General features: G+C 40.4%; 1 protein-coding gene across 4 annotated transcripts in view; it reads left to right on the top strand.

Moving 5' to 3' along the window:
* Positions 1 to 435: 435 nt before the first annotated feature.
* Positions 436 to 24849, top strand: part of carm1 (coactivator-associated arginine methyltransferase 1) — a 37372-nt gene continuing 12958 nt past the window's right edge. For all 4 annotated transcript variants that reach the window (XM_034221459.1, XM_034221450.1, XM_034221447.1 and 1 more), the window contains exons 1-9: positions 436 to 718; positions 11857 to 11979; positions 15918 to 16024; positions 17782 to 17886; positions 20883 to 20993; positions 21105 to 21282; positions 23789 to 23879; positions 24478 to 24559; positions 24710 to 24795. In XM_034221459.1, coding sequence (XP_034077350.1) covers positions 577 to 718; positions 11857 to 11979; positions 15918 to 16024; positions 17782 to 17886; positions 20883 to 20993; positions 21105 to 21282; positions 23789 to 23879; positions 24478 to 24559; positions 24710 to 24795 — 1025 coding nt within the window. In that variant the 5' untranslated portion in view covers positions 436 to 576. The remainder of the gene's footprint in view (positions 719 to 11856; positions 11980 to 15917; positions 16025 to 17781; positions 17887 to 20882; positions 20994 to 21104; positions 21283 to 23788; positions 23880 to 24477; positions 24560 to 24709; positions 24796 to 24849) is intronic.

Genomic DNA, 24849 nt, shown 5'->3' with positions numbered 1-24849 from the left:
ACTTTCAGCTCGGTGGCAGCAGGTCCCGCCTCGGCTCCGCCTCTTTGCCCTTATTTGGAGCAGGCTAGAGAAGGCGGGAGTTGAACTCTAACGTCACTGTCGAGCCGTTAGTGGCCGACTCCGCCTACTAAGGGCTTCACGGCAACTCTGCAGAATCCTATGGGTGACGTCACGGACACTAGGTCCATTTATATATACAGTCTATGGGTAAAACTCATACTAAACACGTCACATGAACGTGCCGGGCGGCGCGGTCCCGTGGGTTAGATCCGCCGCGTTCATAATGCCGAGGAAAATAACTCTCAGAATAACGTTATTAGCACATTTTACAACTTGAGGACCGAATGTTTTTAATAAGGGCTATACAAATGTTCATATTGGGTAGTTTATTTAGTTCAAAAAAAAGTATCCAACGATTTATAGACGTCTCCTTCTCAAAAAGTCTTTCCGGGCCCAGCGACTGATACGGAAGTGTAGTACCGCCGTTTGGCCACCACGAATATTTCCCTCAGAGTCCGGCGCACTTCCTGGAGCTTGGGTGAGCGCCACCGACCTGTCTCCACTTCCAGATCGAAGATGGCGGTCTCGGTGTTCCCCGGCGTGCGGCTCCTCTCCATCGGAGACGCGAATGGAGACATACAGCGACATTCAGAGCAGCAGCCCCTGCGGCTGGAAGTGAAGAGCACACAGGATGCTGCTCTCATCAATCTCTCCAATGGTGAGTTGACCTTTAGTGGCTTCTCGGATGTTCGGCCTGTCTTAACTGCCATTGCTAATGCTATGCAGTGCTAATGCTTATAAAGCTAATCTGGTCATACGTAGTGTTAGCCGCCAATAAGCTAACCCGTTTTGGAGAACCACGTCGCCTCCCCATGTTCATCACGAGGGAGCCCCATAAACTCCACAATTGTCTTCGTTTGATGGCGTGTTAACGCTGTTAGAGCCCCAGCTCTCTACTCCCACACAGCCGCCCGCTCCCACACCAACACAGCTAGCACCTAACCTGGGACGTGAGCGGAGTTAGTCACTCCAGTGGCGTTAAGTTGTGTTTAGCTCCATGCTAACGTTAGCTAAACAATGCCACCAACCCGGTGATGCACCAACGGTCGTCTAACGTCTTGTTATGTCTGACTAACGTTTATTTTGTCACATTCATAATAATAATTTAACATGTTTCTGGGTTCCTCTTAGAGACGTGTTCTTTGCTGTTTTAGCTTGTGTGGACCATAGGACATCCTCCTGAGTCCTGCACAGCGCGGCGTTCAGCCAGGAGCCGTAAACACATACACTTGTGAAGATTTAACTTTTTGGATATAGTGGTATTTTGGGTAGCATAGCGAGGCCGGGCCCTCATTACTTATACATTCATCTTTGTTCTCATTGGGACAATAGCCGGGTCCCTCGCTCCTGTGTGGTGGGAGGGAGGGAGGGAGGCTTTTCTTAGTCAATGGGATGTCCCGCTGAAAAGAAGCAGCAGCTGCCGGCACAGACCTCCTCCGCTCAGACGCGGTACACCCCGCATCCACTTTGAAAAGAAAACCGCCCCCACACATCTCTGGCAGCACACATAAACATATTTTTATAAAGTTTAATTTATCCCTAAGGGAATTTAGGCCCTAGAAAAAAAATCAAGTAATAGAATTGTAAATGGAAAAAGACTGATGAGATAATTATGGGTATGGTAAACACACTGTTAATCAGCCACTAAATAACATATCTGCCATCCATAAAATATTTGATCAAACTTTGACCAGATCAATGAGTAGTTGAACTGCATTTGGGCAATGGCTGCAAAAATTGGAAAAAATTACTAATTGCGATTACTATTTTTGAAGAATAACTGTCATTATAGTTAGACAAATATATTCAATAATTATTGTTTTATGTTTTTAGGAGAACATACAATGTTTTGTTAAGTCTGTAGAATACGATTTGTAGGCCCAACCATCTCTGCATCTCAACATAACTTCATTTAAAAATGACATTTGAAAACACATTTAGCCTGTAACAAACCTGCTCTACCTTGCGATTTCAATTAATTATGCATTCCCAATTTGAACGAGTGTATGTGCAGGAATACGAAAAGCTTCTCTTCTAAATATATCTAATAGTATGTTACTGAAAATGAAATCACAATATTCAATGTAAAAATGAACACATTTCCCAGTGTACTAAATATAAGTAAATGTACATATGGCCATTACGTTTCTCATTTAGTTGCTTCAGCTGTTACATTGCCTGACATTTCCGTTATAATTAATTTTAAGAGACAAAATAAGAGAAGTCAATTCCAGATGTTCAACCTCCCAGATGGTGTGCCGAACGAACAATCCACTGGATTATAAAAAGTCTATTATTAGCATAGGTAACGCCCCCTATTAAGCTGTTGTGCTGTGTGCAGAGATGCACCTGAAAAAGTGTATGAGAATAAGTAAACATGTGATTTTCTGTTGCAGGAAAATCCAAAACAGAAGTATGTTTGCCATTTAGAATAATCAGGTTTTTCAATGCAAGGCAGTGCTGTGAACTCTTTTGAGTTGCTTTAAATGCTCAGAACTAATTGAACTTCCCTCTAATAAGTAAAGCCTACTGTAGTAATCAGGCATTTATTGTGAAAGGTTAGAACCAAGCGGCAAACTCTGGGTAACAGCCGGGACGCCAATATGGAAGTGCCACACACTGCAGTTCATGCATGGGCCGCTAGGGACTGGCTGCAGAAAGGAGCAATTTCCATAGACCCCCATGTTAAAATGCCCAACTTTACAGCAGAAAAAAACATGTTTCTACCCATGGATGCAATAAATATTATTATCGATATAGTTAGATTCCACCTTCATGATTATGAATCTGTGAGTGAATTGTTTTCTAACACGACCCTTTTATTTATATTAGGTCTTAAAGTTTTTGCATAATTTGGGCGTGGTCACTTTGATGGACACGTACATGCCTCACTGTCAGCTAACAGCAACTTGTCCACTCTGCTAGGCTACAACCATGGAGGCTACACCGTTAGTTAGTCATAGTACTGTACTTGACCCTTTAGCTTTAGCCGTGTTCGTGGTGATTGTGCCTTTTAGGGAATATTGTTATAAATACCAGACAATTCAAATGTCGTGCTGTGCGCTTGAATGTACTAACAGAACTTCCAAGAAGTCTAAAATAATAATGTTATACATGTTAACCCCGTTCGCAGGTGTTTGTGTGCTTGGTAGCTTAGCTTGTTACTTATTAGCCAGCTAAGGACGTAACCCTTTATGCATACATATACATTTTAGTTTATGATTCAGCCTTGGGTAAGACTTTTATAGTCTATGGCTATGACGCCCATAATGCTAAACGGGAGCAAATGTTAATAGGAGACCCAATTATCCCAGTGGTGGCCGCCGGAGCTAACGGAGCCGCAGGGGGCTAGCTCCAGCCGGCGTCCCGGAGCTAGCCCACTGCGGCTCCGTTAGGTCCGGGCGGTGGAGTCCGTCTTTTCTCAACGTGTGAATGACAAGCATTAAGAATAACAAAATATAGCTAATTCTCTTGCAGATTGTCTCATTTGATTATGAATGTAACGTTTATATAGGGGAACTACACTGTTAGCAGTAACTTGGTATGCACGTATTTCATGTTAGCTTAGCTTCTTAGCCTGAGCTAGCTCTGTTTACTTCCAGTTCTGAGGCAGCAGGTCCCGCCTCGGCTCCGCCTCTTTGCCCTTATTTGGAGCAGGCAGGATTAGACTCTGACGTCACTGTCGAGCCGTTAGTGGCCGACTCCGCCTACTAAGGGCTTCACGGCGACTCTGCAGAATCCTATGGGTGACGTCACGGACACTACGTCCATTTATATACACAGTCTATGGTTAGAACGTAAGGGGTGAAGTTATAATGGTTTGCTTCTGCCATTGACAATAAAGCATTGATCCTCCTGTTTGAGCTGACAGAGCATCAGTGTTGTTCATGTACTCCTTCCATAAGTATTGCTGTAACTTATGGCCTTACTTTAGTGCTGTATTTCTCTGGGAGTCTCTGCTTTCTCGAGGAGCCGTGGACGGTTGGCAAGTAACAGAACTTTATTGGCTTTGATGAGCGACCAGTGGGATCTTATCATTACTATCCCTGCACTTTTTTACAACCCAGTTTAGATCTAACCAAGCTCACTTCCGCATTAACGTGGCTCAGCGTGACTGATCATGTATGTATTAAGGAAACGTGCCATCCCTAATGTTAACCATGCAGAAGTAATATCATGTCTACTCTAGCTTGAGAAAATACGTTATGGGCTGTTTATCAGTCGGCGCAAATGAAAAACGTTACAGCCATCTGCAGCAAGAGGAATATTTTGAATATTTGTTATCCTCTGACAGTGTTGGAAAGTAACAAGGTACATGTACTCAAATACTGTCCTCATGTACAAAATGTGACAAACTAAATGAGCTAGTTGTCTACTTATTGCTTTCTAGTTCATTATTTTTAAATCCAACGTGAATTAATATTACAAAAATAATAAACATTTACTTAGGCTCTGCATAATTATGCTCTTCTTTCATATTAAAAAAGGGCTATTTTCATCAATTGAATTTGATAAAGATCCTCTAGGAAGCGATTGTAGCTTATATAGCTTCATTCAAGTTCATATTTGGTGGGGTGAAAACACAAACGCTGACGCTGTGTTGATGCTTTTGGAAGTGGCCGTGCTTAAATCTAAAGATAGACGGGGTAACATCAAATAGTATAATAATATCAGTGCATGACATTAAGGATTTTGGGAGATGGCCCTGTGGGCCATCCAAGCTAATTTACAGATGGCCCTGAGCCCAATAGAGATTGCCCTGAAAAATGCGCGCGGACGACATGACGCACGCAGGGTTTAGAACATTTAGATTTGTGCAGGTCTTAGATGCTGTCTGGTGCTTTCTCTAGACTGAATTATAAGATGAACCACCACAATATTATATTGTACAATTTCAATTTTATTCTTCATTTCACTTGTTTGTTTGTTCTTGTTTGTTTGCTCGCTTGCATAGCCGGCGCGTGAGGCTCAGGTTTGGGAAGGCTGAATAACTTGTTTTACCTGACGCTGCCCGCCTCCGGCGTCTATAGAAAAGAGATCAACTCAGTGAAAGCACCGCCTGCTGACCAATCAGAGCTCAGTGTGCGGAGTTTAAATCTATCAAGTCATATTACAGGAAAAAGGAAATGCAGTTTAAACTGCCGTATGCAGAGAAGACGCCGACGTGTCGCACTTATCATTCATATCACACTGACATCACATCATCAATCAGATCATCGATCATATAATATCATAATATAGCCTATCATATATTTCCTTATCTGAGTCAGCTTCTCGAGCCGCATCTGGCCGTGCAACACTCACATTGTCACATAGCCTACTGTATGCAGAAGTATTATTTTTAAGCAACACATTAAGTTGACGAAACACTCAACTCAAATGTAATAAAGTCAGATCCCCTCGTGTTTTAGATGGGGCAGTATCATAAAACTGTTGTACGCTTTCAAACACTCGATAGTTATTTTATAACCAGTTGTTATATATTCACCTTGCAGCAGGTGCAACTATGTGGCTTGTATCCTGGATTATATGTTTAAGTCATGGATGTTTAAAGTTCATATTTGTCTAATATTAGTTTACTTTTAATTAATGACGTATGACGCTGCGCTGTCGGTACACTTGTCCCTGTTTGTGATTGGTCAAATGTTGCTAACGCCGCCCCTTTCACGTGAACGCCCTCTCAGCTGGAGAGAGAAACCCTGGCTTGATTTACCAGCGTCGTAGGACCGCTTAGCGAGATCTCGTTTGTTAGGGTTAGTTAAGATAACTTAAACATATCCAGGGTATGTTGAACTGGCTTCGTGGTACAGTGCACAGGTGGCTGCATAGCAGCGCTAGCCTTCCCTAGCCTACAGTAGCCTACCCGCTGCCCCTGCTCGCTTGCATGCCCTGCACAGCTATAAGAAATACTTAATTTGTTGGTCAAGACAGGTAGTCCTATCATTAGCTAGAACTAGCTAGATCTGATCGATATGGACATAAACGCAAGTGAAGTCTAATCTGACGGGAGAGAGAGATCAGCTGCTGCTGACGAGTCGACACGCAGCTCTGCATGATCACATGCAGCGGTGAGCGGACAAAACACACACTTCAGGTTAGAATATCACACGTAGCTATTTTAATTACCTCTCAAACTACCTAAACTAGTTATAGATATGTTTAGTTTTACTGTCGGGTCTCTCATTATTGGATCCGCGATCTGCATGATACTGGCATAATAGATTGCCCGATCGGGCAACCAGCAGGTGAGGCTTCATTGCCCGAGCTAAATACTAGATGGCCATCGGGCAGTCGTTAATGTCGAGCCCTGAATATTGCGTTACTCAAGTGTATCAACATATCTTCTTACATCACTAGCAGTGTTGTGTATAATTAACCAGACTGGCTGACTGGAGGAGTTTAAAGAAGCAAATATAGTTTTCCTGTCAGCTCCATGGGATGGAGAAAGTTCCCTGCCTTTTCCAGTGAGTTAGGGGATCCTGTAGTGAAACCGACTGGGATCCTTATCAATCAATGCAGATACAGTTAATACATTCAAAAGAACACATTTACAGCAGGATACTTGTATGATTTGAACCGTAAACAAACACTGTTCTTGTCTTCATCACACTACATTTGAGTACAAATTATTATTAAAAAAAACACTTGTAACTGAAAATGTAGTTCCAATTTAAAAAGTACCAGGACGAAAGTAAGAGGGCGCAGCGCCAAAACCTTATTTACTTATATCAAATTGCCAATAATTAAATGTAAATGTTTAACAAAAATGCAGATGTACAGGTTCATCTCTGTATACCTGTACTTCTCTCACTTTATAATCAAGTAGTCAACCGTGACAAAGAAAAGTGTTCCTACATTTTGCCACCTTATGTGGGCGACTATGTCTCAGGGGTAACTGTGTGTACCAATCAGAGGGTCAGGGGTTTGATCCCTAACCCCTGCAGTCGACATGTCCTCGGGAAACATTCAGTGTCTTGTCTCTTGTTCACCGGTGTTAGTGGTCGGCTTGTGGAAGGAGAGCCGTGCTGCGTGGCTGCTGGCTTCTCTCCCAGAGGATGCATCTCTCTTAATCTGCAGGGCTGCTCTTAATCCTTCCGGAGGTTTCAGATGATCTCAGGCTGCTAACTGAGTCTGTGAGCCTGCTGCACCACCTGGAGGCTTCTCCCGCTACACAAGTGTTTGACGGGGCAGAACAGTAGCTAGATGTAGTCACTTTCCAGCTTTATATCTCATCCTCAGAGGTGGGAAAAGTACTCAGATGTTGAACTTATAAAAGTGCCAGAGTGTAAGAATACTCTGTTACAAGTAAATGTCCTGCATTCAAAATGGTACTCAAGTAAAATTCTAAATGATTAGCATTAAATATATTTAAAGAACTCATGTCCACTTCAAAACAATATATACGATATGTTTTATAATTATTGATTATTACGATACGATAATGCTTTATTGGTCAGATCAAGTCTGAAATTGGACTTGCATCACAGCAGCTCTTCGTAAAAGTCTTATACAATCATATCATCTATTGTCATGTAAATGTGTGGTTATCACAGGCACAGTTAGAGACGGACCATTGCCCATGTGTTATAAATTCCCCTTGTATGCCAGGGGAACCAAAAATCTTTGTTATAAACAATTATGAACTACCTTTCAGGTCTTCATCACACTACATTTGAATGACTCCATATTCCTAAAATCATCAACTTAAAAACGGAACATTTAACAGTCAATGTTGACTTACTAATTGTCCCTCCATGTTTGTATGATAATAAAACATGGTACATCTATTACCGTGTCTTCTTTATTAAGCAGGTCACCGTTTAAATAAATAGTAAGTTATTTATCTTAAAAAAACAAGTGGGTATATGATGAAATGTTTCAAACTTTAAACAGGCAGACCTTTAACTAAATGCTTAGTTGGGGAGTTTCACTCAAAAATAATATCCCATAAGAATTCCATAGTAATACCAGTTATGAATGTATGATGAAGACGAGCCACAGCGTACACACACAGTGGTGGTGATAATGCTTCCCTCACACGTCTCTCTCCTAAAGTGGAAAGATAGCTTTGGCTCGGTTCACCCATTACCATAAACACACACTCTGGTTTATTTATACAACACACACCCTCTTGCAGCCACAAATACTCACAAGAGCACTTCATGTGAATGAGTCCGCCGCTGAAAATAGTCCCGACACACGCACTTCTGTTAGTTTGATAAACAGTACAGTGACCAGCTGCAAGTAACTCATGAAACTATATATTTGTGTTTTTAAATCTGCAGTAGGAACCCTCACACTCAGGGACAGGAGACGGACTCACACACAGTTGGTTGATAATTGTCAGGTTTTTTGGCAATAAAACATATCAGGGCTGGGCGGAATGAAGAAATAGTATACCAAAACTAAATGTCAATATTCATGTGGTGACAATATTATAGGGTTGACCATTGGTTCTTTAACAATATATTTACACAATACGTTAATACAAAATAAATAAAAAAACACAATTTATGTGGATTAGTTCAGTCACTACAGCAAAAAAAAGAGAGCAGTAAAAAAAGTATTTTTGCAAATTAAATCAAATCCCTGCAATGCAGCTTTTTAAAAATAGGAAGAAAATACAGTTATGATATTACTATGTCGAACATCGAGATCGATATTGATATATTGTATTTACAGGGTTCTTACTAGGGCTGTACCCGAATATTCGTTCGTTGGAGTACTATTCGGGTTTCAATTTCATTATTCGGATATTCGTTTAGTTTGTTTCTCCGTTTTTTTTTCCATATTGAAATCTCCAATATCAACGTAAGAGCTTGTGCCTCTTCGGGGGGTGCTAACACTTAACCATAAACGTTACCGTTTACTTTCTCCGTCTTTATATGTAGATATTACTTTTCTCTCCGTTAATCTCCGTCACGTTGTTTCCATAGCAACAACAACTTCCTGTCAATAGCACTAACTCTCCTTCAAAATAAAAGCATGTCCATAAATAGGAAGCCAAGCCAAATTACACTTAAGACATACAACTGCAACGAAAGTAACACACACAATGCGATATCCTTTTCAATTTCAAAGAACACAAATTGGGTTACATTAATAAATAACTATAAAACAACAATACTGTAGAATAACAAAAATGAATGCCGTGAATACACCGAAATACACGTGTTGAAGCGGTTCGCTGCGGGCCGAATATTCGCTGTTGATTACTACCGAATATCCGGAGCCCGAAAAATGGTATTCGGGACAGCCCTAGTTCTTACGGTCATTAAAAACCTGGAAAAGTCATGGAAATTCAAAATGCTAATTCCAGGCCCTGGAAAAGGTAGGGAAGACAATATTTCCCCAAAGTTTGGGAAAAGTCATGGAAATGTAACCAAAGTTGCATCAAATATAATTTATATTTTATCTAATCGCCAAAATAGTAATACTATAATGATAATAAATACTGTATTGTATAGTAATGAAACGTAAAATGGCATTTAACTGACGAGGTGTTTTGCTGGTGAGAGATTTTAGTTGCTTTAGCGTGTAGAAGCTAGTAAGCCTACTATTTGATTTGTTTTAGATAGGCACAACATGTTTCATATGCAGACCTTATTTTCCTGTTCCATGTTAAAATAAACCATTTTCAGTGGTACCGTTGAGAAAGAATAATTTCTTTGGTCATGGAAAATTAGGTAAAGGTCATGGAGAAGTCACTGAAAATCATTGGTGAAAAAGTGTATGAACCCTGTATTTACTTTTGTCTATAACGTCTTGCGTAGACATTGAGTTGGATCTTCATGTAACAATGAACACTGATATCATCAGTACGTCTGGGATAGATTTTTATTTCACAGGACATACTATAAAAAATACTACCAAAGTCTATTAGGTAAAAATGTATCTCTGTTACTTTTCAAGATCTAAAAAAAAAAGGTAAACATATTTTTGAGCATTTGTGGATAATGGTCCACAGTGTGAGCAGGCAGGGGAAGAAGAGGCTCTCCCACACAGGAGCAGCTTGTGTGCGATCTGAAATTGAAATGTCAGGCCGAACATGTGCCTGCAGCAAGAAGAAACACTCTGTGGCTGTCGTAATCAGTGCTCGTTATTATGACCAAATGTCACCTCCAGACCCCGGATTTTAAAAGTGCAGCTTTTAGCAAACCAATGTTTTATTGCAATTTCTGCAGCTTTATCGTTTTATTAAATCCTTCATAGGTAGGTAGTCACATTAAGGCGAGACACCCCAGATGAATAGGGTAATTTTTTTAACTTAAAGATATCAGCTAGAAATTTCTCCAGTTAATGACTTACAATAAGGCAATTGTTCTTTGTATTACAAGTTTTCTGAAATAGCATGTTTAAATGGGCAAATGAGCAATTATCTCATTAAATATGCGCATATTTTAACACATTTCAGGAACCGAAATCTGAACTTTGGATAAAGCCATGTTCAAAATTCTTGTTTCATTTTGTAGTCATTTTAGTATCTAAGGCTTTTACAGAAGGGATTTTGGATATCTCTTTGTATCATTCCATAAATCAGAAAATATTGTCAACAGCCCTAAAATATCCATTTTCACCATGTTTTTAGGTATACAATGTTATATAATTCAGGCTATGAATGATTTATGAACAAACCCTTCTGTAAAAGCCTTCATAATATTGATAGGAATATAACTGGAAGGTTTGGTGTATGTAAGTGCTACTGAAGTGGACATTTCAAACTCAGTAGGAGAAAAAACTCATTTTGAGAAAACGACCTTTAAAGATTGCAGTGAGGCGCTAGCTAAACCCTCCTGTTCTTTGGATGACAGCTTGCGCATCGACGCACTCCGTGAAGGTATTTCATGTTCGGGCTCATTTGTTTTTTGTATAACCTTGCTTCGTGCAAGTGACAATTGTTCTCGTCTTCTCTGTGAACGTTTTTTTCGCCGTTCTTTTGCCATTCCGAGATATAGATTTCTAGCGGAAAGCTAACCATGAAGTGTTTTAGCACACCACGTGACGCATCTGAACGAATCACGGTGTCAGAAATTGACACCAGCCAATGAGATTTTGTTTCTTGGTTTAAGACCCCTTTGTGCTTTCACGATTGGTTGCTGATACAAAGGAAATGACCATATTTGGATCCGATGAGATTGTGCAGGAGAGACGGAGCTTTCCAACGATACTTCTGACTACATGGTGCAAACAGCTGTCGCGGTACTTTACGTTACGTTAGAATGCTAACTTTTTGTGAATTTAGGAGAATTCTACAGACAAACTATAGTAAAATAAACACTTACATGTGTATTTTGTACATTTTCCTTCCAAAAGCCTGAAAAAAAACATGTTATGGAATCAAAATAGCACAAAATCGACCATGAAAAACAATGTTTTTGCCTGCCGTGTCTCGCCTTAAGATCAACATCTCTTTTTCATTGAGACCCATGTTAAAAAAAATATGCGTGTGTGAATGCAAATACAGAAATACAGCCTTTTTACTTTTTGAGGATGTAATCTCATATTTTTTGGCACTCAGTATTTGCAGCCACTTCTTCCAAATTCAAAGTGAAAAAGAGTTGCATCTAATGTTAAAATGTCCTCTGATCTCAAAATGAGAGCACAGAGTAGTGCTATCTAGGTAGTAAATGATAATAAAATGAATAAATACACTTCAGATTCTTGTAAGATACGTTGGTGAGTAAGACATTTATCACCTGTGATAATACAGAGTCCAGAGGTTTTGAGGTGGAGGGATACACGTGTTGAAGCCGTGTTGCACACATGTCTCATGCTGTCATAACTTTTTTGTTTCAGGAGAGGAGAGTGTGTTCAAGTGTTCGGTTTCCAGGGAGACTGAGTGCAGCCGTGTTGGGAAGCAGTCTTTCATCATCACACTGGGCTGCAACAGCGTCCTGCTGCAGTTCTCCTCACCTGCAGGTACACACACACACACACACACACACACACACACACACGGCCAACACAACAAGGCTGGGAGATGTACGAGAGCCTCTATAGAGCGGTGCAGTGACGATGTCTTTTTATAGGCCGACTTGGAAGTTAGCATCACAAGGGCTCCCTCGACAAAAAGCAATGGAATTTATCATCTGGGTTTTTCAATGTTCCAGAAAATAATCTCTGTGGCAAATACATGTTTATGATACTAACACGTTTTGTTCAGCAGGATAATCTCCACATATAAACAGCACTTTAATAATAGTTTAAGAACAAATGCAATCACCAAAAGTAAGTGTAGGCGATAAACAAACTATATTGCGGTCACACAACTGCATGTCAATATCGCTAAGCTAACGGCGGCTAGCAGTCAGTTTGATGACGTTTAGTAATCTCATTTAGTCACCTGTTAACAGTAGCTGTTTTTATGGCCCATAGAAACTTCAGACGTTCACCAGTGGGGTGTTTACTGATTTTTTTTAATGTTGCAGAACAAAACATGAACATCTCGTAACCTTGTATTAACCAACCACAGATCTTATTTTAGGCTGCTAACCAATAATTTAGTCAAAAAAACCTTTACTTTACAACGTTGGAGCCCAGAAGTGCTTAGATGCCAACACATTTCTAGGTTTAGGACTCGTTCCTGCACCTCTCTATGTATGGTCTTATTCTTATATTTGCTCTTAATACTGAATGAAATAACCAAATATAACAACCAAAATAATCAGAAAACGATGGTACAAAGGTTCAGGAATAATGCTAGCAACATTACGGAACTATGCAAAAGCACAAATTATGTTACAGAACAAAACATTTAAAATGTCCTCAGCTTGTGTTATTGTATCATTTCAGGCTTCTAACCAAAAACACTTAATAAAAAAAAGTTGACTTCCAGACGAGGAACAGGAAGTGCTAAAATGCTGACTCATTTCCTGGATTAGTACATAACCCTGCACCACTCCATGGGCTCCGGTTTAGAAGAACTTGTTACCCAACATTGGAATAATTAATTATTAAAGCAGCGATCTTCATTGCAATACCCTAAAGAAGTGTAATCTTCTCATTAAATATTCCACTTTATACTTTCATTTAAATGTCCATCTAGCTCCTGCCATTTTCAGCACTATTCTGCCTCCGGTATATCAGAAGCAGCTTTTCCGCCAGGGGGGCATCTTGCCGTCATTTTGATATTTATGAAAAATATTAATAAGAAGATCGAGAGTTTTTATCGCTTGAAATAACGAAAAGGACAAGGACATCCCTCTGATGGAGAGACAAAGGAGTCTGGTGGGATTATTTTCGGAGTATTGAGGATCGTTTCCCCGACATCGGCGGTGCCTGCCACAGGACAACACGGAACGTGCAAGATTTGGACGCGATGAGCGGTGCTAGTGGAGCACGTGCGTGAACTGCGAGCACCGGAGCCTCGCAGCCACGAAACTGAGGCTCCGTGGTAAACTGTGGTAACATGAAGAGCCGTTTGGGAGCCGAAACAGCCGGCGCTTCTTAGAGCAGGGGTTCCCAAAGTGGGGGTCGTGAGATGATTACAAATACAAAGGGATTATATTTGTAAGGGCACCGCACCCCCCCCCCCCCCCCCCATGCAAATGAGCCATAATATCATTAAATATGCGCATATTTTTTACATTTCAGGAACACAATTCTTGTTTCATTTTGTAGTCATATTAGAATCTAAAGTTTTTACAGAAGGGATTTTGGATATCTCTTTATCACTCCATAAATCAGAAAATACTGTCAACAGCCTAAAATATATAGTATAAAATGTTATATAATTCAGGCTATGAATGATATATGACCAAACCCTTCTGTAAAAGCCTTCATAATATTGATAGGAATTTAACTGGAAGGTTTGGTGTATATAAGTGCTGCTGAAGTGGACATTTCAAACTCAGAGTAGGAGAAAAAAACTAATTTTGAGAAAACGACCTGATTGCTGTGTGGTGCTAGCTAAACCCTCCCGTTCTTTGGATGACAGCTTGCGCATCGACGCACTCCGTGAAGGTATTTCATGGTCAGGGTCATTTGTTTTTTGTATAACCTTGCTTCGTGCAAGTGACAATTGTTGTCGTCTTCTCTGTGAACGTTTTTTTCGCTGTTCTTTTGTCATTTTGAGATTGAAATTTCCAGCGTAAGCTAAACCAAGAAGTGTTTTAGCACACCACGTGACGCATCTGAACGAATTACGTTGTCAGAAATTGACACCAGCCAATGAGATGTCGTTTTTTGGTTGAGACCCCTTTGTACTTTCACGATTGGTTGCTGATACAAAGGAAATTACCATATTTGGATCCGATGAGATTGTGCAGGAGAGACGGAGCTTTCCAACGATACTTCTGATTACATGGTGCAAACAGCGGTCGCGGTACTTTATGTTAAGTTGGAATGCTAACTTTTGGTGAATTTAGGAGAAACCTACAGATACAAATAGACAAAGTATAGTAAAAATAAACACTTAAATGTGTATTTTGTACATTTTCCTTCCAAAAGCCTGAAAGAAAACATCTTATGGAATCAAAATAGCACAACATCTCCTATAAAACCATTTTAACCTCTTAAGCCCCACGGACCCGGTTCCGGGGCAGAAATCGCGTCATTTGCAGGAAACAACGTCTAAGGAACCTTAACATTTAATAAACTATGAATATTTTATATCCATATAACGGGACTCATTTAACTGATCTTTTTCATTTTTTTTTCAAAAGAAACACACAATGCTAACAGTGAGCCTCTGAATTAGCCCCGAGCTAAAAATGCTAACCTATTACTGCACCGAAAATCACTCATAGCTCCCTTATTACTTATCCTAGCTGCACAACCAACACATCGTTTATGATCGTGAAGACACAGAATCTCACGGTGCCCACCTCAACACTGAAAGATACAAACTCGCGACGTTATCAACAAAAACGTACATCAAAACATGTCGCGCTATGTAGCCTAAAACGCTAACATGGCTTACACGTCTTTGTCTGGTCAAAACTGGTCTTCAATGACATTAAAACGATGCTGTAGTTAATCCATAGGTTAATATCCAATGTGACTGTATCCCCTTTGAAATGTTCTGATCTATAAGCAATACAACTGCAATTCCGTTTTCAAATATCAGAGCAGGGATATTCCTACGCTCTGCAGAAAGATTGCATGCGCAAAGACGCAACCTTTTTTTTTAACATGAGTGTGTGCGGGACAATTTCCCTTCGATTCTATTGGCTCTAACGGTCAGAAAGAGATGTCACATGTCAAAAACGAGCAAGGGGGGCCAGAGATATGGAAAATCCACCCAAATGGCCCCAGAAGAGGTTTTCTTTTGCTAAATCTGTCTAAAAAGGTCAAATATCACTTGTTTTGCATCAATCTTGATACAGGGCACTTATTACATGTTGTACTTTGGATTCCTAAAGCTTTTAGTCTACTAACCCATCATCCAAGGTTAGTTTTCACTATAAGTAAAAAAGAATATTTGGACGGACACTATAATTTACTGTTTTTTACCATGTTCAATCTGAATTTTCTTTAAAATAAACAACATCTATATTGATTCTGACTTTTCTACATCCAATTCACAGGTTTATCATTACTTTGAGAAAAAAGATTATTAATTTAACCCTTTTAGAAGGGAAGATATGGTCATTTGTTCTGGGAATGTCATTTTCGAGCCTGAAACCTGAAAAACAGACTTGGGGCTTAACAGGTTAAAGACTGTTGCAACAAATAAAAAATAAAGACACTATTTACACAATATAAATATGTAAAAACATAACACATGTGTTTAACCGTCTTTGACACACGAGCGTACAAACTGTTTGGCGTAGTTAAATTCATAATTCTAAATACTCACCATAACTTTTTCTGATGGTGTAATGTAGTATGAATTGTAATTGTTTGTGTGTGTTTAGACTTCCAGTCCTTTTATAACCTGCTGAAGAACAGTCGCGGACACGTCAATGAGCGCTCCGTCTTCAGCGACAGAACAGAGGACTCCTCTGCTGTACAGTACTTCCAGGTGAGCGGCTCTCAAACAGTGAACACATCACACTGCAGACATGACACTGAACACTGCAGACATGACACTGAACACTGCAGACATGACCCTGAACACATCACACTGCAGACATGACACTGGACTCACTCTGTTCTTAGAGGACTATCTATAGTTTCACAACGCTCATTGCATTCATTCATTTTTAAAAGGTTGGTTTTGGAACCTGTTTGAATGACTTTACAAGTCAATACAATTCAGAGGTGGGAAGTAACTAAGTACATTTACTCAAGTACTGTAATTGAGTAAAATGTTGAGATAGATGTACTTTACTTGAGTATTTCCATGTTATGGTACTTTGTACTTCTACTCCACTTCAATTCAGAGGTAAATGGTGACTTCTGTGTATATAGCTTCCGGTTCCGGGGCATTCTCGCTATGCATCACTCATTCACCAAAATGGGTAATGTTTCGATGGATTTTAGGAACTTCCCCTCGATTCTATTGGCTCTAACGGTTAAAAAGAGATGTCAATCATCAAAATTGACCGAGGGGGGCCAAAGATTTGGAAAATGTACCAAAATGACCCCAGAAGTGTTTTTTTTCTTTCTAAATCTCTCTATAAAGGTCAAATGTCACTTGTTTTGCATCAATCTTGATACAGGGTACTTATTATGTTATAGTTTGGATTCCTAAAGCTTTTAGTCTCCGATCCCATCATTCAAGGGTGGTTTTCACTATAAGTAATGTTTTCTTTTTGGACGGACACTTTCATTTACATTTTTTTTTACTATGTTCAATCTGAATTTACTTTAAAATTAAAATAAATCTATATTGATTCTGACTTTTCTACATCCAACTCACAGGTTTATCATTGCTTTGAGAAAAAAAGATTATTAATTTACCCCTTTTTAGAAGGGAAGTTATTGTCATTTGTTCTGTCATTTTCGAGCCTGAGGCCTGAAAAACAGGCTCGGGGCTCAACTGGTTAATACCTTTAGTTACTTTACAGATTTGCATTAATGATGTGAAATATAATCAAACATTTAAATAAGACTTTAGTTACACCTGGAGTAAATTCACAATGATGCTAATACTTTAGTTTTTTACTTGAGTACCATTTTGAATGTAGGATTTTAATTTGAAACAGAGTATTCCTACTCTCTTATTCTACTTTTACTCAAATACAAGATGTGAGTACCTTTCCCACCTCTGCATACATTTTATTGATATAGACCAATATCACAAAGATCACCAATTTGTCTCGTGGCTGTACGGTGGCAATATTTTGAAATCCCTTGCCATACCACAGCAGTTTTTAGACGTGTAGGGCTATTCATAATGCCCAGGTCTAACCCCGCCACTCCTTTTTTATCTCAATCAAATAAAAAGATTACACTAAACTTGGATACATTTACTTCTCACAATATTGAGATATTATACACATATCGTTGCAAATATTTATCTAATAATAAAACTAAAACAGGATCTGCTCAGAAGGGAACACAAGACATGTTATTTACTGAGGGATAGAAGTAAGATCTGTGAAGGAAGAAATGTGTATTTAATGTCAGTCCCATGAAGCCTCACTCTTAGCATTCAATAAACACTGACACGTTGTGTCCCACACCCGGGTTAACCTAGGCTTTTGACTGCAATACATTATGACTTTTTTCAACTTATTGAAATGTGAGGATATGTTTTGTTTGTCCTCCCTGAGGCTGCTTGCACAATATTGATTTATTTAGATAAAAAATGCATTAATGTTTTTGTCTCTGCAGTTTTATGGCTACCTCTCTCAGCAACAGAACATGATGCAGGACTACGTTCGGACAGGGACTTACCAACGGGCTATTCTCCAGAACCACACCGACTTCAAGGATAAGGTAAACTTCAACTGCTGTATAGCTTATAAATGACACTTACAAAAAATAAGACTGCAGCCATAATATTCAGTAGCTCTACAGATAAATAAAAAAAGGGGTAGTTAATGAGTTTTTTTATTTTTTTTCAAACTTCGGGGCTGCCGGTTTTTCTTTTCACGAAACTGTGTCTCAGAGCTTCTTAACATTTAAAAACCTATTGTGTCATACCCACTTAACGGGAAGAAACTCAGCGAACTGACGATAAAAAACATTTTTACCGAAACAAAACGTAAGTCTCACAAGAAGCGTCTAAATGAGCCCTGAGCGAAAAAATGCTACCGCACGTAGCACAGAACTTACGGTATAAATACTTAACTTACTAATTACTTATCGGATCTGCACAAACAAGATATCAGCTAGCAAGCTGAGATTCCACAGATTCTAGGGGTATTAGTATCATCACTGAGCGATCAAAACTTGCGGCAGGGGAAGCAAACCCAGACATCACACAACGTAGCTTTACGGAGCAAACATGGGACATTGTCTTACCTTTGCTGTTGTTCTGATCAAAAGTTGTTCAATGGCATTAAAACGATAAAAACGCTGCTGAAGGTTAATCCAATGTGTCTGTCACTTTGAAATGATTACTGATAATCCATCGTCATATTTATGGCAAAAACTGAGTTTTCATATATAGCTATTATGATCGCTACGAGAGTGTATGACAGCTTCCGGTTTTGGGCATTCTGGCTGCGCATCACTCTATTCACCAATGAGTAATGTTTAAATGGATTTTAGGAACTTCCCGTCGATTCTATTGGCTCTAACGGTTAAAAAGAGATGTCAATCAGCAAAATCGACCGATGGGTTCCAGAGATATGGAAAATGTTCCCAAATGACCCCAGAAGTGGGTTCTTTTTTCTAAATCTCTCTAAAAAGGTCAAATGTCACTTGTTTTGCATCAATCTTGATACAGGGTACTTATTATATGTTATAGTTTGGATTCCTAAAGCTTTTAGTTCCATCATTCAAGGGTGGTTTTCACTATAAGTAATGTTTTCTTTTTGGACGGACACAATAATTTACATTTGTTTACTATGTTCAATCTGAATTTACTTTAAAATAAAACAATTCTATATTGATTCTGACTTTTCTACATCCAACTCACAGGTTTATCATTGCTTTGAGAAAAAAGATTATTAATTTACCCCTTTTTAGAAGTGAAGATCAGGGGTGCCCGACCGGTCGATCGCGGGGAGATTCCCAGTCGATCGCGGGGAGATTCCCAGTCGATCGCGGGGAGATTCCCAGTCGATCGCGGGGAGATTCCCAGTCGATCGCGAGATGTGTCTAAAAATAGAACAACAATATTCTGTTTTATCGTTAATGTCCTATAACTTAATCTTCCTGTGCCAGAATAATGCACTTGAACGCATCAAAGCTTTGTGATTGGCCGGCATGACCCCATGTGTCGGGGCGTGGCTGGTGGGCAGTGGGCACTATTTCGCTGACGTTGTCCATGTCAACGTGGTGTCAACAGGAGTGACAGTCCGCACACACACAAGACAGAAGCAAAAAAGCCCAAAATATATCCTTTTCACTCCGAGTGGGAGGATAATTATTTTTGTATCTATTCCAATTCAAAGTCCATCTGTCTCATCTGCAATGCGAGCGTGGCTTTATCGAAGAAGGGTAATTTAGGAGCGGCATTTCAAAACAGTCCACAAATGCTACGAGACGGAATTCCCTCCTAATTCTGCCCTACGCTCCAAAAGGGGAGGGGCCTGAGAGCACAGCTAAATGCACAGCAGTCCATTTTCACCAGGCCCAACAACAAGAGCAAGGCTGATACCATAGCATCTTATCGTGTCAGTCACGTTCTTGCGAAACACATGAAGTCTTTCGAAGACGGCGAAGTTGTGAAAGAAGCTTTCCTGGATGCTGCCGATGCGCTTTTGGGGGACAGTAAAAAATAACTAGCATTTCAACAGGTTTTTGATATAATAAAAACTCAAGTTAGATACAGTTATTAATCAGCTGTTAGTTTGAGTTTGTTTGAACTTATTTATAATTATTGTACAAAATGGTATAAGAATGCAAACATTAAGATATGTTCTGTTTAAATTGATTATAGTCTATTATCGATTCAGGTTAAGAAACTAGTGTTGCTGGCATCCTATTTTAAAGGCATTTCTTTTTATAATCTACTAAAATGCAACAAAAAAAAGGGTTTGATTCTATTAATTTTGTCTTTTTTATTGCACTTTGGCAGCAGATTCCTGTGTAGCTTCAGATCTGAGTTGTCTTATTAGTAAGCCTAATTTATACTTTTGTAGCAACACTATTTTTATATAATGGCAAAGAAAGGGTTCAGAGTATTTTCTTGTTTCCCTGTGTCATATGTGGCAGCACTGTTCAATGTTTCTTGAACATTACCCACTGTAGTAAGTGACGTGTGAATAAACTCCAACTCCGTATCAACAACACTGTTGTGTAACTTCAGTTAAATACTTGTATGTGTGTAGATTAGAAAGAGGTAAGATAAAGGATCTGCAGTATTTCATGAAGTATTAATCGTACAAAGGTCAGTTTTATACAAGTAGAAGTGTGTATTTACCTGGTAGGCTGTCAGTAATGGCTACGCCTCTCTATTTGGACTGGTAGATCTCGGCAGACTGGCAACTTTAAAAGTAGCTCTCGGTTCAAAAAAGGTTGGGCACCCCTGATATAGATACAGAGCCAGAGACGTGAAAAACAGACTCAGGGCTTAACAGGTTGAGACTTAATCCTGCACCACTCTATAGATCTATCAGTGTGGGAGAGTTATTGAAGTGTATGTAAATCGCTTTGGATTAAAGCTTCAGCTTAAAACATGTACTTAAATGAACATGTTATTAACCTAAAGCCATGGACTTGCTGAGCCTTGCTATTATTCAGATATGCACACACTTTAAAAATGATTGACAGATTGATGGTGCTGCACAGACCTGTAATAAACCCCGCTCTCTTCCCTCTAGGTGGTGCTAGATGTGGGCTGCGGCTCGGGGATCCTCTCTTTCTTTGCAGCCCAGGCTGGAGCCAGGAAGGTGTACGCAGTGGAGGCCAGCACCATGGCACAGCACGCAGAGGTCCATCCATTATTAATATGCTATTATCAGCTGCCTGACTGATATGTTCTGATACCATATCACTCCGCTGATAAATTCTTACTTTAACATTGATGTGTGGTGTGCCTCCAGGTGCTCGTGAACAGTAACCGCCTCGGGGACCGGGTGGTCGTCATCCCGGGGAAGGTGGAGGAGGTGACGCTGCCGGAGCAGGTGGACATCATCATCTCAGAGCCCATGGGCTACATGTTGTTCAATGAGCGCATGCTGGAGAGCTACCTGCACGCCAAGAAGTTCCTCAAGCCCAACGGTGAGGACGTTTGGGGCTCATGGGAAAACATTTTTAAAAGGACATATCGTGCTCATTCTTTGAAGTTCATATTAATAATCAGTCTCTACTGTGACGTGTCTCCATGCTTTAATGTTCAAAAAGCTCTTTATTTTTCTCATACTGCCTGTGTTGCAGCACCTCTTTTCACCCTCTGTCTGAAACCAGAGCCCAGTCTGCTCTGATTGGTTAGCTGGTCGGCTTTGTTGTGATTGGTCAACTGCTTACCACACCTCTTAGCCCAGTGGTTCCCAACCTGGTGGGCGCAGCGCTATTGCACGTGAAGCTTGGGAAGAAATTGCAAACAAACATTGTTTGCTTGTAAAATTGACACATTTTTAACACAACCGGCAGTTAAAAAGAAAGTGGCCTTTCATGCCCAAATCAACAAAGTATGATGAGGCATACATCTCCCTTGACATCTAATGGCGCGTTTCCACTGCAGGCCTCGCTCGGTTTGGTTAGGCCTTATTAGGCCCGGCTCACTTTAATGCTGTGCTTCCATTACAGTTTAGGAACTGGGGCAGTTACTATAGTAACGCAGTGTAGGCGGAGCCGTGACGGCATCTTCAATGAGAGCCCCAGAAAAACAACACAGTCGTTAGCTCTTGCACTCAGAGCTCACAGCTCCTCATATCTGTTCAGAAACTAGACAAAAGTTAAACAAGTACAAACCACAGACTGTCTGTGTCATGGCGAATACAGTCGCTGGTTTATTTATGTCTGTATAGGCCGTTGTTGTGAGTGTGGACGGTCGGAGCAAATATAACGTTAGCTTAGCCAAGCTCCATTTAGAAAAGGGTTTTTCACCTGCCGTCTGTCTGCAGACTTGTCAAAGCATTAATTCATGGTTTTTACTAACCGGTATCAGTATGTTGTTACTTCGGCATCATTTTGAAACGTGTATTACAATTTAATCACGGTCCAATATGTTCATCTTGTTGTAGTTGTAGCCCCCTTGCCAGCGATTCTCTCTCTAGTTTAGCATGCTCAGCCCGACTCAGCCTGGTTGGGCGGGGCGGGGCGGGGCGGGGCGGGGCGGGGCGGGGCGGGGCGGGGCGGGGCGGGACGTGTAGCACAGTGGCAGGGTTGGGAAGCAAAACTCGTTTCCGAGTAGGAACAAATAACAATTGTCCGGTCCCGGGATTAATAAGAGTTGTGAGGACAGGAGGCGGAGCCCCGCGGACCGCAGCTCTCTCTCTCTATGCTCCGTATCAGCTGCACGGTGCAGCTCAGCGTCTCTCTCTCTCTTTCTACACACTGCGGATCCGCTGCCCGTTTAACAGCCTCATCTTTGTCAAACTTTCTTATGTTCTTTCTCTAACACATAATGAAGGTTATTAAGTGTTTTAGCTCCTATGTTGACCGCCATTTCCTTTATGAAGTGAAGCAGCCTCCCTGTCTGTGTCCTCGCGCTGTCCTCACATCCCCGGACCCCCAGACTCGGAGGAGCACAGGGATGTCAGTATTGTTTATGAAGCAGGGTATAGAAAGTACATTATTGAAATGAAAATATTATTTATTGTCTTTTACAAACAGTGAGCAGCTGGGCAGCTGCAGCATGTGTATTGCAGGACATGTGTAAGCGTGCAAGCATCTTTGAGTTGTAGAAAAGCACTAGGCCTATAGGCTATAAATATAATGTATCATTATTATTATTAGGCCTATGTGTTGGACATGTGTGGTTGGACTCTGTCTCACAGGCAGGTTGCAGTGTAACATCAGGAGACTGGGCCAATTGTACATTCTCAAACTGCACCACTTAGAACTAACTAAACAATGCAGAGATTATTTTTATATTTCTATTCAATAACCGTAAGAAATTAAACAGTATGAAGTGATTTGTAAATAGGAATACAGATTTGACTTAATGTTTTCATAAATATATTTTTCTCCCAGTTTGTCATGGGACTTATTTTTACCCTCTCAAAGAACCGGAATCGAGAACCGAAAATAACCGGAATCGAAAAGCAGAACCGGAATCGTTAAAATCTAAACGATACCCAACCCTATGTGTGATGCAGTAAAATCTTACCGCTCACTTACGTTAGCGCTGTCGTAAAAACCGTGGGAAAATGTAAAATATGATGGCGAAGAAGAAGATTCCAGTGGCCCCGATTTTTGTCCATTCTGGACAAGTGAAAAATGTATTCGGACAAGTAAATCGGCTCGAAAATATTTCCAATTACCCAAGGGGGGCCTCAGTGAAAAAGGTTGGGAATCACTGTCTTAGCCTATCACGTACAATGTGTTGGAGTGCTAGCCAATATAATAGAAGCGCTAGTGTTACGTGACAACACTGTAGAGGCGTTTCAGGCAGAGAGAAACGATATAGAACTACACTACAGGAAAGGTAAAACCCCAATAATAATAATAATAATAATAGGGCCTCTTTAAATGTTAAGATGGAGGGTGGAAGGCGCAGCAGCGTTTGTTGTAAATTGTCGCCTGTATATTAATATTGTTTTTCTGTGTTTGTGCGTTTCAGGCAAAATGTTCCCAACTATCGGTGACGTCCACCTGGCCCCCTTCACAGATGAGCAGCTCTACATGGAGCAGTTCACCAAGGCCAACTTCTGGTGAGGAAGGGGCGGCCACAGTTTAAGGGACAATCGTCAGTTTTAGTTGAAATCAGTGTCTTTTGTGTTTTAAGTTAATGGTCGAGCACAGTGTCAAGATGCTTCAAATGATCACTGCAGTTTATTTGACCCTAAACTCCTAAAGACAGTCAATGTTCTAAAGGTTCCATACGTTGCATTGGTGTTTTCAGTGAATTTGGCTGATTAGACTGTGGTCATGTTTACACTGTTTTTGAATATCTCTGGTTACCTTTTTTGTACAAGTACACCTTCATCATCAAGTGGTACAGGTCAAGGTGACCTTGAAGTTAGCATTTCAAGGACTCCCTATAAATGAAATGCATCATGGTCGCATGAAATAAGGTCACTCACTTTTTAGCACTCATTCCTGCAACACTCTATTATTATGAGTAGATAAAGATTTGTCACCTCATAATTTCCATGTAAAGCTCCGACACACCTTTTAACCTTAGCAGAGGTTTAATCAGCCAGAATAGCTGAAGCTTTAGAAGCTTTTTTCATAATCGAGCCTTCATTGTCTTAGGGTTAGCACCAATGAAAAGGTCCCATACTGATCGAACTGATGTGTCTCTTTCAGGTACCAGCCCTCCTTCCACGGTGTAGACCTCTCTGCCCTGCGGGCGGCAGCAGTGGATGAGTATTTCCGCCAGCCAATTGTGGTACGTAATCCAACACATACACACACACACACACACACACACACACACACACACACACACACACACACACACACACACACACACAGATGTTTTTACACAATATCACAGTTGTGTGAAACAGGAGTTGTTGTTGTTGTGTTTCCTCCACAGGACACATTTGATATCCGTATCCTGATGGCCAAGTCAGTCAAATACACAGTCAACTTCCTGGAGGCCAAAGAAGAGGATCTTTACAGGTGTGTGTCTGTACTCTGTATGTGTACTGTGTGTGTTTGTGTGGTGTGTCATTA

The sequence above is a fragment of the Gymnodraco acuticeps genome, unplaced genomic scaffold (assembly GCF_902827175.1).
Source record: "Gymnodraco acuticeps unplaced genomic scaffold, fGymAcu1.1, whole genome shotgun sequence".
NCBI classification, from domain to species: Eukaryota; Metazoa; Chordata; class Actinopteri; order Perciformes; family Bathydraconidae; genus Gymnodraco; species Gymnodraco acuticeps.
The sequence above is the reverse complement of the archived record's forward strand: the minus strand, read 5'-3'. Positions and strand labels throughout refer to the sequence as shown.